General features: G+C 43.1%; 1 protein-coding gene and 1 long non-coding RNA gene across 3 annotated transcripts; both read left to right on the top strand.

The window, feature by feature from the left end:
- Positions 1 to 4,087: 4,087 nt before the first annotated feature.
- LOC132959557 (SLIT and NTRK-like protein 5) lies at positions 4,088 to 9,701 on the top strand. Of its 2 annotated transcripts, none has more exons than XM_061032672.1 (2): positions 4,088 to 5,031; positions 6,885 to 9,701. In XM_061032672.1, exon 2 carries the CDS (start codon positions 6,946 to 6,948, stop codon positions 9,571 to 9,573), a length of 2,628 nt encoding a protein of 875 aa, XP_060888655.1. In that variant the 5' UTR covers positions 4,088 to 5,031; positions 6,885 to 6,945; the 3' UTR covers positions 9,574 to 9,701. The 2 variants fall into 2 exon arrangements, with proteins under 2 accessions (XP_060888655.1, XP_060888656.1); XM_061032673.1 differs by lacking the exon at positions 4,088 to 5,031 and adding an exon at positions 5,488 to 6,228.
- Positions 9,702 to 12,914: 3,213 nt separating this feature from the next.
- LOC132959558 (uncharacterized) lies at positions 12,915 to 14,065 on the top strand. The gene is made up of 2 exons (XR_009667033.1): positions 12,915 to 13,852; positions 13,975 to 14,065. It is a non-coding gene; the product is annotated as an uncharacterized LOC132959558 (long non-coding RNA).
- Positions 14,066 to 14,289: the final 224 nt, after the last annotated feature.

The raw sequence follows: 14,289 nt of genomic DNA on the forward strand, positions 1-14,289 counted from the left end.
GGGGCCCTCAATTAATTTTTGCCTTGGGCCCCGACAGACCCTAGAATCGCCCCTGCTTGATACATGACCCAAAGTGTAGCGGAGAAACGTTCTTACATTTGTGCTCTTGTAATTGCTACAAGTACAGACACCTTAATGAACCCCTTATTGAACTCAATTAAGTTGGCAGAAGTGTCAAATAAAATGTATTTCGTGGAAGTTTTGTCCTAAACATACAACTGTCTAATCAATTGCAAACTAAATGTGATCATATTTGTTAAAGACACATTATATCATCTCAGATCTATCTCAGATCATCTATCTCAGCTCAGATCTTCCTCCACTTTCATATGACAGAGTCTTTACTAACCGCCATCAAAACTTGTGTCACATCAGCATGTAAAGACTGAGGTGATTATGTGTTGAAGAATCTTCATGTTCATGCAGTATTTCCCCCTACTTTCATACTTTGCAAAGCTCTTTTCAAAGACCGTTCATGCGTGTCAGATGAAAACAAAATGTTCATTCTTGATTTCTGAAAAGCACATTATGCGAGGATGGTGCTCGCTGCTAATTGCATTACCTGAACTAAACCCCTTGTTCCGAGTCATAAATGCTTGTCTGGCACAGTCGAAACCGCTGTTGCTTGAGCCAACAGCACCAAACCATGCCAAAATACCAGCAAACTTCCACTCAAATACAAAATAAAGCCAAAAGAACTTGTAAAGATTTCAGCGATTTGAGCGGAACCTACATGTAGGTACAGTCTGCTTTGCATGACTTAGCAGCTCGCATGCTAATGCTGATGACATTGTAAGAGGAACATATTTCAGAGCATTGTTTTTAAAAACAAGGCAGCTTCCTGGAAAAGACACATGTTAAAGTCACCATAGCATGAACTTTAATTTGCATTTTGCAAACTGCTTAATCATTTGTACCAGACCTCATTATGGTATTATGTATTTTTATGCAGATGATCTATGATTATATCTTTAATTCTTATATGAACCCATTAGCCTTTGTGAAGGAGACAATCATGTTCATTTATAAACACACACACACACACACACACACACACACACACACAGCTACACAAACCCTGGCGTTCACACCAGCAGTGTACAGGAGTCTACTCTGAAAGATTTATCATGCAGACTATCAGTTAGAACAGGAACCTGCATACACATGCTCGGATGCACATGGAAACATTTGCTAAAAAACTTTGATGCAAAAAAGTTCTAAATCCTGCACAAACACACACCGCCATCAACATCCAAGGGTATCTACCTCTCCCCATCAGCAGCACACAAAGTCGTTTTAGGACAGTCCCTTTCCCTCTCTTTTGATGCTAGCATCCCTCTCAGGGGAGCCGGTCCCCTTCCAGAGGGAAGGTGGCAACACCCCTGCTGCACTACTTTCACGTTGTATTCCAGCTGGGGATTCCATAGATGCAGATTTGCCCGTCCCCAAAGGACAGCCCACTGCTAATACGATTACAGAGCTTGAGACTTTAAGATAATTCCATGCATCTCCACGGCTAATTTCAGGGTAAGGCGGGCATGCGTGCCACATCCGCTTATATTGTCGGTCCTCGCCTGCTAAAGAGAGCACAAGAGTTGACTTATTACCACACAATGCTGCCTAAGTGGGGAATCTCTTTGGACATGGCGGCCCACCATATGCTAGATTTAATTCGATTTTCCATTCGGGCTTTAGTTAAGGGCTTTCAACAACAACAAAAAAAGTTTCTGGTCCCCCAGAGAGAGGGTAAGAGGGCAGCTGTGGATTTGACTCGATTTGCTCTTTCAACAAGGGGCAAATAATAAGCCATGATTCGATGAAATACACAGCGCTTACAGCAACACGGCAGCATTAGCAGGCTTGAGTATTTGGTGCAAAACTGGATTAAGCCTAATCCTTACAGTGCATTCTTTTTTTCTTCCAATGCAGATTGCTTGTAAATGTGTGTGTTTTTTTTAAACTATAGGCTTAATCCATGAATCTGCGAGAGATCTGAGGTGTACAAATGAGTGTTTGCTTGACCTTATTTTCAGTGATGTAACTTTAATACCCTCTCTGTTCGATCATAACTAGGTTAGAGGCTATCTTTGTGTGGAATTTGTTGGATTATGAGCTGCAAAAGTGAAAAGATGTCATTTTTTTTAGAGGGCCAATCCAACGTTTAAAAGTGAGACGACCATGAATAGAACTACTATGGCAGTCCATGCGTCTTTCTTCAGGAGGATCTCCTCAACAGTGTGTCAAGGTATGTTAGGGAAACCCCAAAGAGACAGGCAGGGGAGCACCTACATTGAAGCAAAGGCAGAGGAACACGTATGTGGTGTGCCAAAGTAGTGCTAAAATGAGGTGACTTGATAGAGGAAAGTAAAGCCCTGAGAATTTCTTTAAGTATTGTACCTTTATGTTGTTGTTCTTTTAGCTGTGTGTTCTTTGAAATTGGTTTAATATGTGGAGCAAACAACTCCGTCTACATAGCCATATAGCCTAGGTTCAGGCTTTTATTTTGTATGTTTCTACTCTCTTAAAGTGAGAGTACTTTACTTGCTGTTTGAATTCAACCCAGCTTTTATTTTTGAAATAGTTTCTGGTAGATCAAAGGCTATGACAGTAACTTAACCACAGAAAAGGGAACTTGTTACGGATTAAAAAGTAAAGTAAAACAGCTCAAAGGAACGGTAACAAAATGAAATGTTTGATGACATTGAAAGATTGTACAGTGTTGTTCTTTTCCATTATTGCGAGGGAGACACTGAGTAGGCATATCTACGGTGCTCTTAAAGGGAAAAAATAATGTGTTTAATTGCGATTAAAAATATGTTATGCATTAATTTAAGACCAGAAAGTAACTGCCATTGTATGTGTCACCAGTTGACACTATGGAGAGTGATAATGCTTGTTTTAATCCATATAGCGCCCTCTGCTGGTGAAAGAAAACTTGCTAGTGTAATACAATGAAACACAAATGAAATGTTTTTGGACTTGTGAATAAATCTAGTAATATCGGTGCATATCTGCGTTAAAAGTAGCCGATACCGATAGTCACAAGTTATGCTGATATCGGCCGATATTATCGGCTGGCTGATTTATCGGTCGGGCTCTAATAAATAAAATTAAAAACCTTGAAATTCCAAAATAAAAAAATGTCAAGAATAATATTAGGGGCTAGATTAGCAACATTCAGTAATTTACTGTTCTGTTGTCGGCTGGTTGATTTATCTGTCGGGCTCTATTCAGAACATAAAGAATGTGTACTTCCAACCACTGAACTGGTTGTTTTAATTTACTACATGTTTATTCTTACTAGTCCAGTCTACTACTGACTTTAACTCTCTTTAAATTAGTATTTTAATTCATTTATATTTCCTTCTGATTCATAAATTGTGTAGTCATCCGCATATATTGAGATACAGGAGGAGGGGAAATCATTAGTGAAGATTGTGTACACCTATAATACTTGCTTTTTAATGATGACCAATATGTCAGAACTCTTTTGAATTAACAGCGTTAGAACTTTATTTTTTAGTCATACTTCTCAAAGAAAGTAATTTTATTTCACATGTCAATACAGTATTGAATGCCTTGGTGGTTCTTCTGCAAAAGCTGGTATTCAAATGGTTCAATGAATGCATTTTTCCAGCACGCCTGCAATCTTTTGAAGCCTCTCAGAAGGAATATATCTTCCAAGGCGGAATAATAAGGAGACATGATGAATACCAGGATGAGTGTCAGTCGGGCCAAATATGCAAAAAAAAAAAAAAAACACACACACTGCCTCTATCTCCACGGGAGTATTATGGCGTTAATAGATGGTCCAGTTGTGACTTTCAAAAGTGTGGAAATGAGAAGCTTTGCTTTGGTGAAAAAAAACCTGAGTGACAAATCAAATGACGGCTGAATTAAAAGACACTGACTTACAAAGTGCAGCCTGCAAAACACACGCCTGCCAAGATGCCTTTTTTTTTTCCTTCTCCATCATTGTGCTGCCCTCTACGGGTTCTTCTTCCAGCCTCCCTCCCTTTTTTTTTTCCCCCTCCCACCCCCTCCCTTCTCCACATCTCCTCCACATTACCATACCCCCTTAAAGACTATTGCACGCATTAAATTGCTTTTCATTTCCGCGCTGTGACAGTCCTGAGATTGGGGGATTTATGCGTTGTTGTTTTTTTTGTTTTTTTCCCCCCATCTACAGAGTGATTCCAGCTGTCATACGATGGTAATTGTTTCATAATGTGTTCGTCGCTGTAGGGGATGCGCTGGTTTGTACCAACCAAGACCAAGTTCCACTAGTTGAAACGTCGGTGGTGGTGGTGGTGGAGGAGGAAGATGATGAAGCTCGTGCAATAAACATGGGATTTCTCATGCCGAGTGACGGACTGGAGGAAAAGGGTCGGATTCTGGAGGAGCAGACGCAACTGATCTCCGGTCGATTTGGACGCTCCTGCATTTGAAATTTAAAAAAAAAGGAGAGAGACCTTGGGCAAGATCTATACATAAACTGGTACACGCCGCACCACTGGCAGCGAGCAGACAAGGGGGATTCGTGCCTCTCTCTTCCCTCCTGCTTCGCCCAGTGCGCATGGATGAAAGTCACAGTTAAAATGCATGCGGCAAGTCCTGTCTGATGTGGGATTACGGAGTTTTTATTCGCCCCCTTTTCTCCACCATGTTCGAACTTTGGTTCTGGCTCTTTTTCCGAGATGATGCTGCTAAAATCGCTCGCTGCTGCTGCTGCTGCTGCTGGAAGAACACAGGACCCAGCTTTGCCGCGCTGGCTGGCACGTTATTGGCCTGAATGAGACTGTGTGTGTGTGCTCTCCGATCGCCTGGTTTATGGAGCTAAGCACCGAGGAGACTTGACTTTTAAGGATTTTTTTGTTTTTTTGTTTTCTTGTTTTGCTTCTTTTTTTTTTTTTGTCGACAGCCGACGGAAGGGCGGGCGGTGAAAATCCATGTTTCCTGTGAGCTCGGAGGAGAAGGAAGGCGCACAGTCGTGATTTTCGGGATGCTTTGGCGTTTACCGGGATCAGAACGGTAAGAGGACACTGATTAGTTTTTTTTCTTTTCTTACTTCCATATCTGCGCCGAGGCGTTTTTTTTTTTTTTGTAGAAAAAATTGTGGATCTGTCCGTGGTGCTGAAATCCCCCCCCCCCCCCCCCCCCCCGTTTGTTCAGTTTGCATTGCTGAAGTTGATCCGGATTTTCGCGATGCTGTTAAGCAAGGTGTCTGCGGGGCTGCTGTGGCCAATAACAAGCATAGCGCCTGCATTTTTATGCCCACATTTATCATCACAGTTTTATTCGTTCCAAATAATCCCCCCCCCCCCCCCCCCCACCACCTCCCTCTCCTCCACCACCACCACCTCTCTGCGCAAGGATGCGGAGCGAAGATAGGCGCTCAAGTTATCTCCATAATTTCCACAGGCGATGGGCATTTCTCGAGGTTTATGATAATAAACTCAAACCTAAGAGAGAGAGAGAGAGAGAGGGGGGGGGGGGGGGGGGGGGATGAAATGAAAAGTGTGTGCACCGCTTAGATGGAGCCACCACGCGGCAGGAAGCATGTCCTTGTATGTTGAAATGCGCATACTTTGAGTGGAGATTTGCTCGGCTGATGTGTAGGCTTTTTGTGTTCTTTTAAGGAGCGCACACAGACCGAATGTGTGTGTGTGTGTGTGTGTGTGTATACGTGTGAGTGTGTGCGTGTGCGCGGGTGCACGCGCAATCACGCGTCTGTGGCAGAGAGAGAGGGAGAGAGGAGGGGAAAGATAGAGGGGGAGACTATCTGTAACCTTCTATATAGCAGATGCCTTACAGAATACTTGATTATCGAATTATTTAACCCTGTCAAAAAACAAAAAAAATGCTTTTTCGATCCGAGATGCGCCACCAGATCATCAACACTTTGCTCATTCGCCTTTGACCAACTCCTCTCGTTTCTTTTTTTTCGCCCGTGGGCAGAAGGAGAGGGCTGCGACTGTCGCCTTGTAGGCTGATATCCACATTTGCTATCAGCAGGCCGGATTTACAAGATGATCACGGACCGCTTCTCTCAGCCGATGCCTTTATGAGAACCGGCGTCTTTTTGTGTGTGTGTGTGTGTGTGCGTCTTTTTTGTTTTAAACCCTGGACTAATCATAACAGGCGCATTAATTCCCCGTCCTCATGTTGTTTGGACGGAGGCGGAGAGAAGAGATCCGACAGTTTCCCCACTGTCGTCGGGTATGCAGGGTGAGTGAGGATTCTTATAGGAGTTGCATCTTGGAGATTTTTTTTCTTAATGTTAGTTTTGGGGGGAGAAAAAAAAAAACAAAGATTGCATCCCAAAAACAACAACAAAGAAAGCCACCCCCATGCCATATTTTTTTGCCAGTGAGCCTTTATTTGTGGTCATCCTCAAGGGATCGAATTAGTAAATGACCAGATCTATCAGTCTGCACACCATGGATGGCGATGGCTTTTTTTTCTTTCTCTCTCTCTCTCTCTCTCTCTCTCTCTCTCTCCCAAGATGGATTGGAATTCAGGCGAGCTATCAAAAATGCGCAGTGGCCATCCACCTCGGGTAGTTATGTTATCAACTTGATTGTATATTATCGAAGTATGCGTTTATGAGGGATCCATCCTGGTCGCTTGTTTCCCCTTTAAAAAACCATAACGACGCCGACATAACACATCTGCATAATGAGCGAGCATTAATAGGCCTCCTCGTCTCTGCCTGTGTGTGTGTTTTTTGTTGTGAATGCCTTATGCATACTTGTTCATCACGGTCGACAAGAGAGTCGACTGTGTTTGCATTTTTGTTTGTGTGAATCTTGCACTTGTTTCACTTTTGCATCCTATAAAAACCGAACTCGTCCTTTTTTTCTTTCTTCTTTCCCCTCCTTTAGATGACACCTCATACTGGCACCGCCGCGCTTGAGTGAGCTGGGGCATCCTCTCCCAGGAAACATGCATATCTGGATCCTAAAAATAATCCTTCTGATTGCATCATCTCTGGGGCTGGTCGAGATGTATGACAATTATGGGGAGATCTGCCGGAGCCTGTGTACGTGCGAGGAGAAGGAAGGGATCCTGACGGTGAGCTGCGAGAACAGGGGGATCATCCGACTGACGGAGGTCAGCCCGGTGCACTTCTCCATGTACCACCTCCTGCTGACGGGGAACCTCCTGAAGAAGCTGTCAGTCAATGATTTCATCAACTACACCGGGGTGACCATCCTGCACTTGGGGAACAATGACATCTCAGAGGTCGAGTCAGGTGCCTTCAACGGACTCCAGGGATTAAAACGGTTGCACCTGAACAACAACAAGATCGAAGTTCTAAGGGATGACACGTTTGCAGGACTGGAGAGTTTGGAATATCTACAGATTGATTATAATTACATCACCAATATAGAGCCCAATGCTTTGAGCAAGCTACACCACTTGACAGTGATGATTTTGAATGACAACCTGCTCTCGGTCCTGCCCCCCAACATCTTCCGGAATGTTCCCCTTACGCACTTGGACCTGAGGGGGAACCGGTTAAAAATGTTCCCCTACATCGGCCTCCTGGAGCATATGGACAAAGTTGTGGAATTACAGCTGGAGGAGAACCCTTGGAATTGCTCGTGCGAGCTCATCGCTCTGAAGGCCTGGCTGGAGAGCATAGCTTACACAGCCCTGGTGGGGGAAGTCGTGTGCGAGACGCCGTTCAGGCTCCACGGCAGGGACCTGGACGAGGTGTCCAAACAGGAACTCTGCCCGAGAAGACCCCTGGAAGATACAGTCAGGCCTGCGCCCCCGAGCAGCACCAATGGATATTACCAGACCACACCTGCTGCTGTAACAGCCTCCGCAACCTCCTCGGCTGTTTTCAGGTCCTCCTCTAGGCCTACCAAGGGCACAAGGCAATTCAACAGAACTCGGTTAAAGCCCACTTCCCGAATACCAGGTGGCAACCCTTACAATTATGGCCCGATTATTGCTTTTCAGACCAAATCTCCTGTGCCTTTGGACTGCCCCACTGCCTGCACTTGTAACCTGCAGATATCTGAAATTGGGCTTAATGTCAACTGTCAAGAGAGGAAGATTGAAAGCATCTCTGATCTAAAACCCAAGCCATACAATCCGAAAAAGATGTATCTCACTGGAAATTACATCCCCGTGGTGCGGAGATCAGATTTTGTTGATGCCATCGGATTGGATTTGCTTCACTTGGGGAACAACAGGATAAGTCTCATCCACGACCGGGCTTTTGGGGATTTAACCAACCTGCGTAGGCTGTATTTAAACGGTAATCTCATGGACAGGCTTACAGGGGAGATGTTTTTTGGTTTGCAGAACCTGCAGTATCTTTATTTAGAATACAACAAAATCAAGGAGGTCGACGCGGGAACTTTCCGCTACCTCCCTAATCTCCAGCTGCTTTTCCTCAACAACAACCTCCTGAAAACCTTACCCGTGGGCATCTTTTCCAGCCTCTCCCTGTCCCGGCTCAACCTGCGCAACAACCATTTCCAAAACCTGCCTGTGAGCGGCGTTTTGGATCAGCTGAAGCTGCTGGTGCAGATCGATCTGTTCGAGAACCCCTGGGACTGCTCTTGCGACATCGTCGGGATGAAGATATGGCTGGAGCAGCTCAGCGCAGGGACCGTGGTGAACGAGGTCGTGTGCGAGACGCCCAGGCGCCACACGGGTATGGACGTTCGCTCGATCCAGTCGGAGCTGCTCTGCCCGGACTACTCTGACACTTACGCCTCGCCGACTCCCCCGACGGAAGAGCCGATGGACGACCGGGTCGTCACCACGAACGCCCCGCAGAAGTTCGACACCCCCAGTAGCACCGTCCCGCTCTCTGTCCTCATCCTCAGCCTCTTGCTCGTCTTCATCATGTCCGTCTTTGTGGCAGCCGGGCTGTTCGTCGTGGTCATGAAAAAGCGTAAAAAGTCCCAAAGTGACCGCACCAGCACCAACAATTCAGACGTCAGCTCTTTCAACCTGCAGTACAGCCTCTACAGCAACAGATCGTGCCCTAAGGTGAAGGCCCCGGTCGGCCACGTCTATGAGTACATCCCCCACCCCATGGGTCACATGTGCAAAAACCCCATTTACAGGTCACGGGAAGGGAACACAGTTGAGGATTACCGTGACCTCCATGAGCTCAAGGTCACCTACAGGAGTACCCCGGATGATGACAGGGATAGCAGTACTATGAGGAGTCCTGCGTACAGTGTAAGCACCATCGAGCCACGTGAAAACCCCTCCCCCGTTCAGGATGCAGACCATTTCTTCAGAGGCATCCTCGAGCCGGATAAGCAGCCCCCTCATCCGTCCATGGCATCCATTCCAGCAGGTGCCAATTTAGAGTACAAGTACACAGGGCCTGTGGCGTACACGTACAACCCCAATTTTGATGTCAGACGTCAGTTCTTGCACCCGGAGAGGATAAGAGAAACAGTGCTCTACGGCACAGCACCCAGTACTGTTTACGTGGAGCCCAACAGGAATGAGTATTTGGAGCTAAAAGCTAAACTCCAGTCTGAGCCCGATTACCTCGAAGTTCTTGAGAAACAGACCACCTTTAGCCAGTTCTGAGCAACAGAATCATTGACGTAATGAAAAAGCATTTTCTCTCTTGACCCTCCTTGGAAGGAAAAAAAAAAAAGGCCTGGCTCAGTTTTTTTTTTTTTTTTTTTTTAAAGGGTGCCTTGGCACAACACAAACTAGCAAATGTGACGGAGTTTGAAAACGGGGTGTGCCGAACAATCTTTATTCTTATTTCTGAAACATGACATTACAGGAATGGATACAGCTTTCTTGAAAACATTGGATGAACAAAATTGCTCTACTTAACTGATGATGCAAAATCTATTTTTCTATGGTGAAGATCGAATAACACACAAAATGTAAGTGTACAGGTAAAAATCTTGCCCAACTTATCATTTTCAGGAATATAACCATACATAAGGTATATTGTGAATCAGAAAAAGAAATGTTTATAAGAATCACTCCTGGACAAAAAAAACACTGTACAGCAGATCATCCAAACTGTGTCGGACTATTTTCTGCTGTAGTCTGTAAGTAAGTATTTATTGATATAATCTGCCATGTCTTTTCAAAAACTTTTGATTCTACATCAATATTACCTGTGTCATCATACTCCATGAATCCTCCTGGGAAAAAAAAGGCTTATGTTTGTAGTTTCATTTACCGTAGCTCTGCATTGTAAAAGTGGCTTTTTTTGAGAGTGGCACACCCCCTTCCCCAACCCCCCCCTCCCCCCCAAATTTCCAACAACAACAAAAAAAGACTGCGTCATTTGAAGAAGATGATGGAGGATAAAAAAAGTGTCTTTGTATGCTTTCTGCACTTTTTTGGAAAATTGGAAGGCGATGTTAGCCTTCGATGAGCTCTCATAAAGGAGATTATTATATTAAAAATGAATATGGGTATTCATTCTTAATATGTAGAATTGATGTGTTATCAAACCAAGTCCAGAAGTATGAATTATGTTGTGTAATACTGATATTTTAATCAATGTAACACCTATTTTTATACAAGCATTCGCAGATTCTCTATCCCTTATTCGATTTCATTTGTTTCGATTGCTTTGCACTTATTGCACTATATTGACCAAACTATGTTATTGTCATCAAATAAACATGATGTCAGGTTCATATAATGTGCTTATGAGGAAGGTTGGTTGGAAATTAAATGAAGGGGATTTGGCCCCCGGTGACCCCAATTGGGAAAAGTGATATAGATAATGAATGGACCAATGGTTTGGTCCAATATCTGATTTCAGACACCAAACAGGAAGTCGTAGATATCTTTGGATCTTTTATGCTTGAAATAGGAGTTCCATGTTTAAAACGTAATGCTTCTTTATAATCAAATGATAATAATTTTCTACGCTGTGGGCTGGCAGAAGATGAAGATCCAGTATATAGCCTCACTCAAAGGGTCAGCGAGTGTCTCAGTGAGGATTACAATCAATGGGTTTCAATCAATGAGCATTATCTGAGGCTGTCCCTCTGCAATTATTCCAATGCAACCACATATGCTGCCTGGCAAGCAACTACTTGGTCATTTATATAAACATCATTACAGTCGACTTGCAATTAAATGCTTTTTTAGCAATATGACAGAGTCGATGGGTTTGAACTTTGACAATGATTAAGACCTACAGCTTCTGGACTCACCATCAGGTGTCTTTGCCATTTCTAAGTCTGTCACTTTTAATTGGGGTTGGTCCAAGTGGAGCTCTTTCTTAACTTTAAAAAAATACATATCATGGAAGAAAATGAAGAATCTGCTTGTTTTTTTTTCCTTTCTTTTAAGCTTTTGTTGGGAATTTCCATTCCTACTGAAGCCCTGAGAGTATTTGCGCCCATATTTTTAATCATACACCATTTTACCATGACAACAAGTACATTACAGTTTTTTGTTTTTTTTAGATCTTATCTCAGTAAGCTCGTTGCCTCAGGACAGCCATGTTGGTTTTTCCTGCTAAATGACGTTAATTCAGGCGTTTCTTCAGGATTCAACAACATTATGTAGTTATCATGGGAAAACCAGCATTGTTATCTGAAGGTAATGGATCAAACCTTCATTTATCATCAAAAGACATTGAGGAGTCCCTCATTTCCAACGCTGACAAGGTTACACAACACATATAATCAATTACAAAGCCAATAGAAACCAATTCAAACCCCTACAATTAGAAACAAAGAGGCTAGAAATCAAAATCCTGAACTATTCAGCTTAGAGTTTGCTGGAGGGAGTTTACCCAAGTCGCTGGAATAAGTCGAGATCTCATGTGAAGTTTGGTTCTTTCTTCAAACTCTATTAACTCATTATCTTGGTATAACGAAGCTGGTTTTCCCATGTTCATGGGTATATCTCAGTCAGAAAATAAATCCTTATCACTGGAATACCAGCATTATCTTTAGACACGGCATAAATAACAATTTTTTTTCCTCAAGATCTTGGCTAAATGCTGCTGGTTGTCCTTTGAAAACCAGTTAATTTCAGTCTTGTTATTGGGATCTAGATTCCCATCACAATGGTTTAAAATTCAGAATGTTTCTCAATATCCCATGAAAACAGTTTGTTATCACCGGAAAACCGATATTGTTATAGCGAGGATGAGATTAGTCAAGATTTTGAGTGAATTTTGATGTTTTTTTTCCAAGATTTCGACTCCAATCTTATTATCTAGGGATAACAATGCTGGTTTTCCTGTGAGAACTAGTTCATTTCAGTCTTTTTCTCAAGATTTGGAGGAGTAAACTCATCATGGGGAAAACCAGTGTCAGCCTGAGATAAGGGGACGAGGAGATCTCGAGTAAAATTTAGATTGTTTTCATGAGATCTCGACTTGATATCTTGTGGTTTCGCCATAAAAACAATGTGTGACTTTCAGTAAGGTTTATGCCAATACCTATCCCAGCGTTGTTCTCCAGAAATAAAGAAATAAAGACCTCAAAATCTCTAAAAAACAACCAGAGACAAAATAATTAAAATGATCCACATGGATGTATGTCTACTTAAGGCTTCCATACATCCCTTTTTCCAGGCAGGACTAATGTCAATGTGTCTTTTAAGTCTATTCTTTCTGGTTTCTTTGTTTTGAAAAGGAAGAAAAAAAAAATGGGGGTCTTTTGGAATGTATCACAAATGCTGGCTGGAGGGGGGGCGTGTCTCTGTCTGTTTGATTGACAGCAGCTGGCAGCCCACTGGAGTGATTTGTGTTCCACCGTAGGGAGGACAGAGACGGAGTAAACAAACTTGCAGCCCCGCTGTCTGCACTTCACAATCCGTATGTTGAAAAGGATGCCTCGCCGACATTTCAACTGGATTGATGTGAAATTTGCAGCTTTTGCAACGTTTGCCTGCGATTTACTGCAGCAGCTAATTAGTTGTTCAGCCTGCAAAGCCAAGCTGGTAGAGCTTCTCTCTTCTTTGTGAATGTGTTTTTTTCTTGCTCACACTAGAGGCTAAGGCGCAAGATCATGACGTCCAGACTCTCTCTCTCTTTGTGTTGTGTAGCATCTACTGCTGTCTGGTTCATTTTAATGTATTGAAACAAATCCTTTTGATTATCTAGATCGGGTGGTATTTCGCCAAGTGGATGCAAAAACTAAGGGTTTGAAAATGGAAACTAAAAAATCTAACATATACATTTCCTCTTTTTTTTGCTTCCATATTTTTCTGCAGAAATTAGCACTTTCATATGCTGAAGCAAACACTAAAAAATAAAAAAGGTGCAGTTTAATTTCAGATGGACTTTAGGTTCCTCTTCAATTGACCCACTTAGATCCAGTATGCAAAGCAGGCCTATAAAAATGCAAAGGATGCAGCGTGCGACCATTTTCAGTGTGCGGTTGAGCATCACAATTCAGGGGAATTCAACGCTGCCCTCACCGAGACAGGCGGGCATCTCTGTTTGCAAAAAAAAAAGCCTAGTTTGCAATCAGTTCTTTTTATTTATTCCTCATAATCACTCGTACAGAGACCACTACTGTACTGCAGGTATTGTTTTTTCTGTCAGTGTTTTTTAACCAGCATTCTGACATACTTTCAGTGAGGTGCCAGCTGTCTCCTCTCAATAAAAAATAAAAATAAAAAAAATAAAAAAGCATGAAGATTGAAAACCGGGGCCTGCTCAGGGCACCTCTTCTTCTTTTTTTTTTTTTTTTTGTTGGATCTTTTCATAGAATCCCAGAATGAGAACAGAAGGCACCATTTGGGAGATGAGGAGTCCTGGAACTGAGTGTAACTGTGGATGTGTCATACATGTAGCAGGGGATGTGAATCATAGCCAAGAAGTGCGTGTGTGTGTGTGTGTGTGTGTGTGTGTGTGTGTGTGTGTGTGTGTGTGTGTGTGTGTGTGTGTGTGTGTGTGTGTGTGTGTGTGTGTGTGTGTGTGTGTGTGTGTGTGTGTGTGTGTGTGTGTGTGTGTGTGTGTGTGTGTGTGTGTGTGTGTGTGTGGAGTCGCTCTGCGTCTGTGGCCTTTTGGATGGCACCATGACAAGCTCTGACATGGATTTTGTATTTGTTTGTTTTTCACGCCAACATGGGAAAACTACAGATTAGTGAGTGGGGGGGGGGGAGTACAGATCGTCAACTTACCTCATCAGTGGAATTAAAAGTTTTTTTCAAAATGTAGCACAGTCTCCTACTTAGTTTGCTCTAATTTCCTAGAATGTGATTTTTGCTGCTTTGAAAGAACTCCAGATAAGAAGGGGGGGACTCATTGAGCACAATTACATAATCACTGAATCATGCATTCCAAATGGGCTTGTTGTT

This window comes from Labrus mixtus, chromosome 24 (genome assembly GCF_963584025.1).
Source record: "Labrus mixtus chromosome 24, fLabMix1.1, whole genome shotgun sequence".
Classification (NCBI taxonomy): Eukaryota; Metazoa; Chordata; class Actinopteri; order Labriformes; family Labridae; genus Labrus; species Labrus mixtus.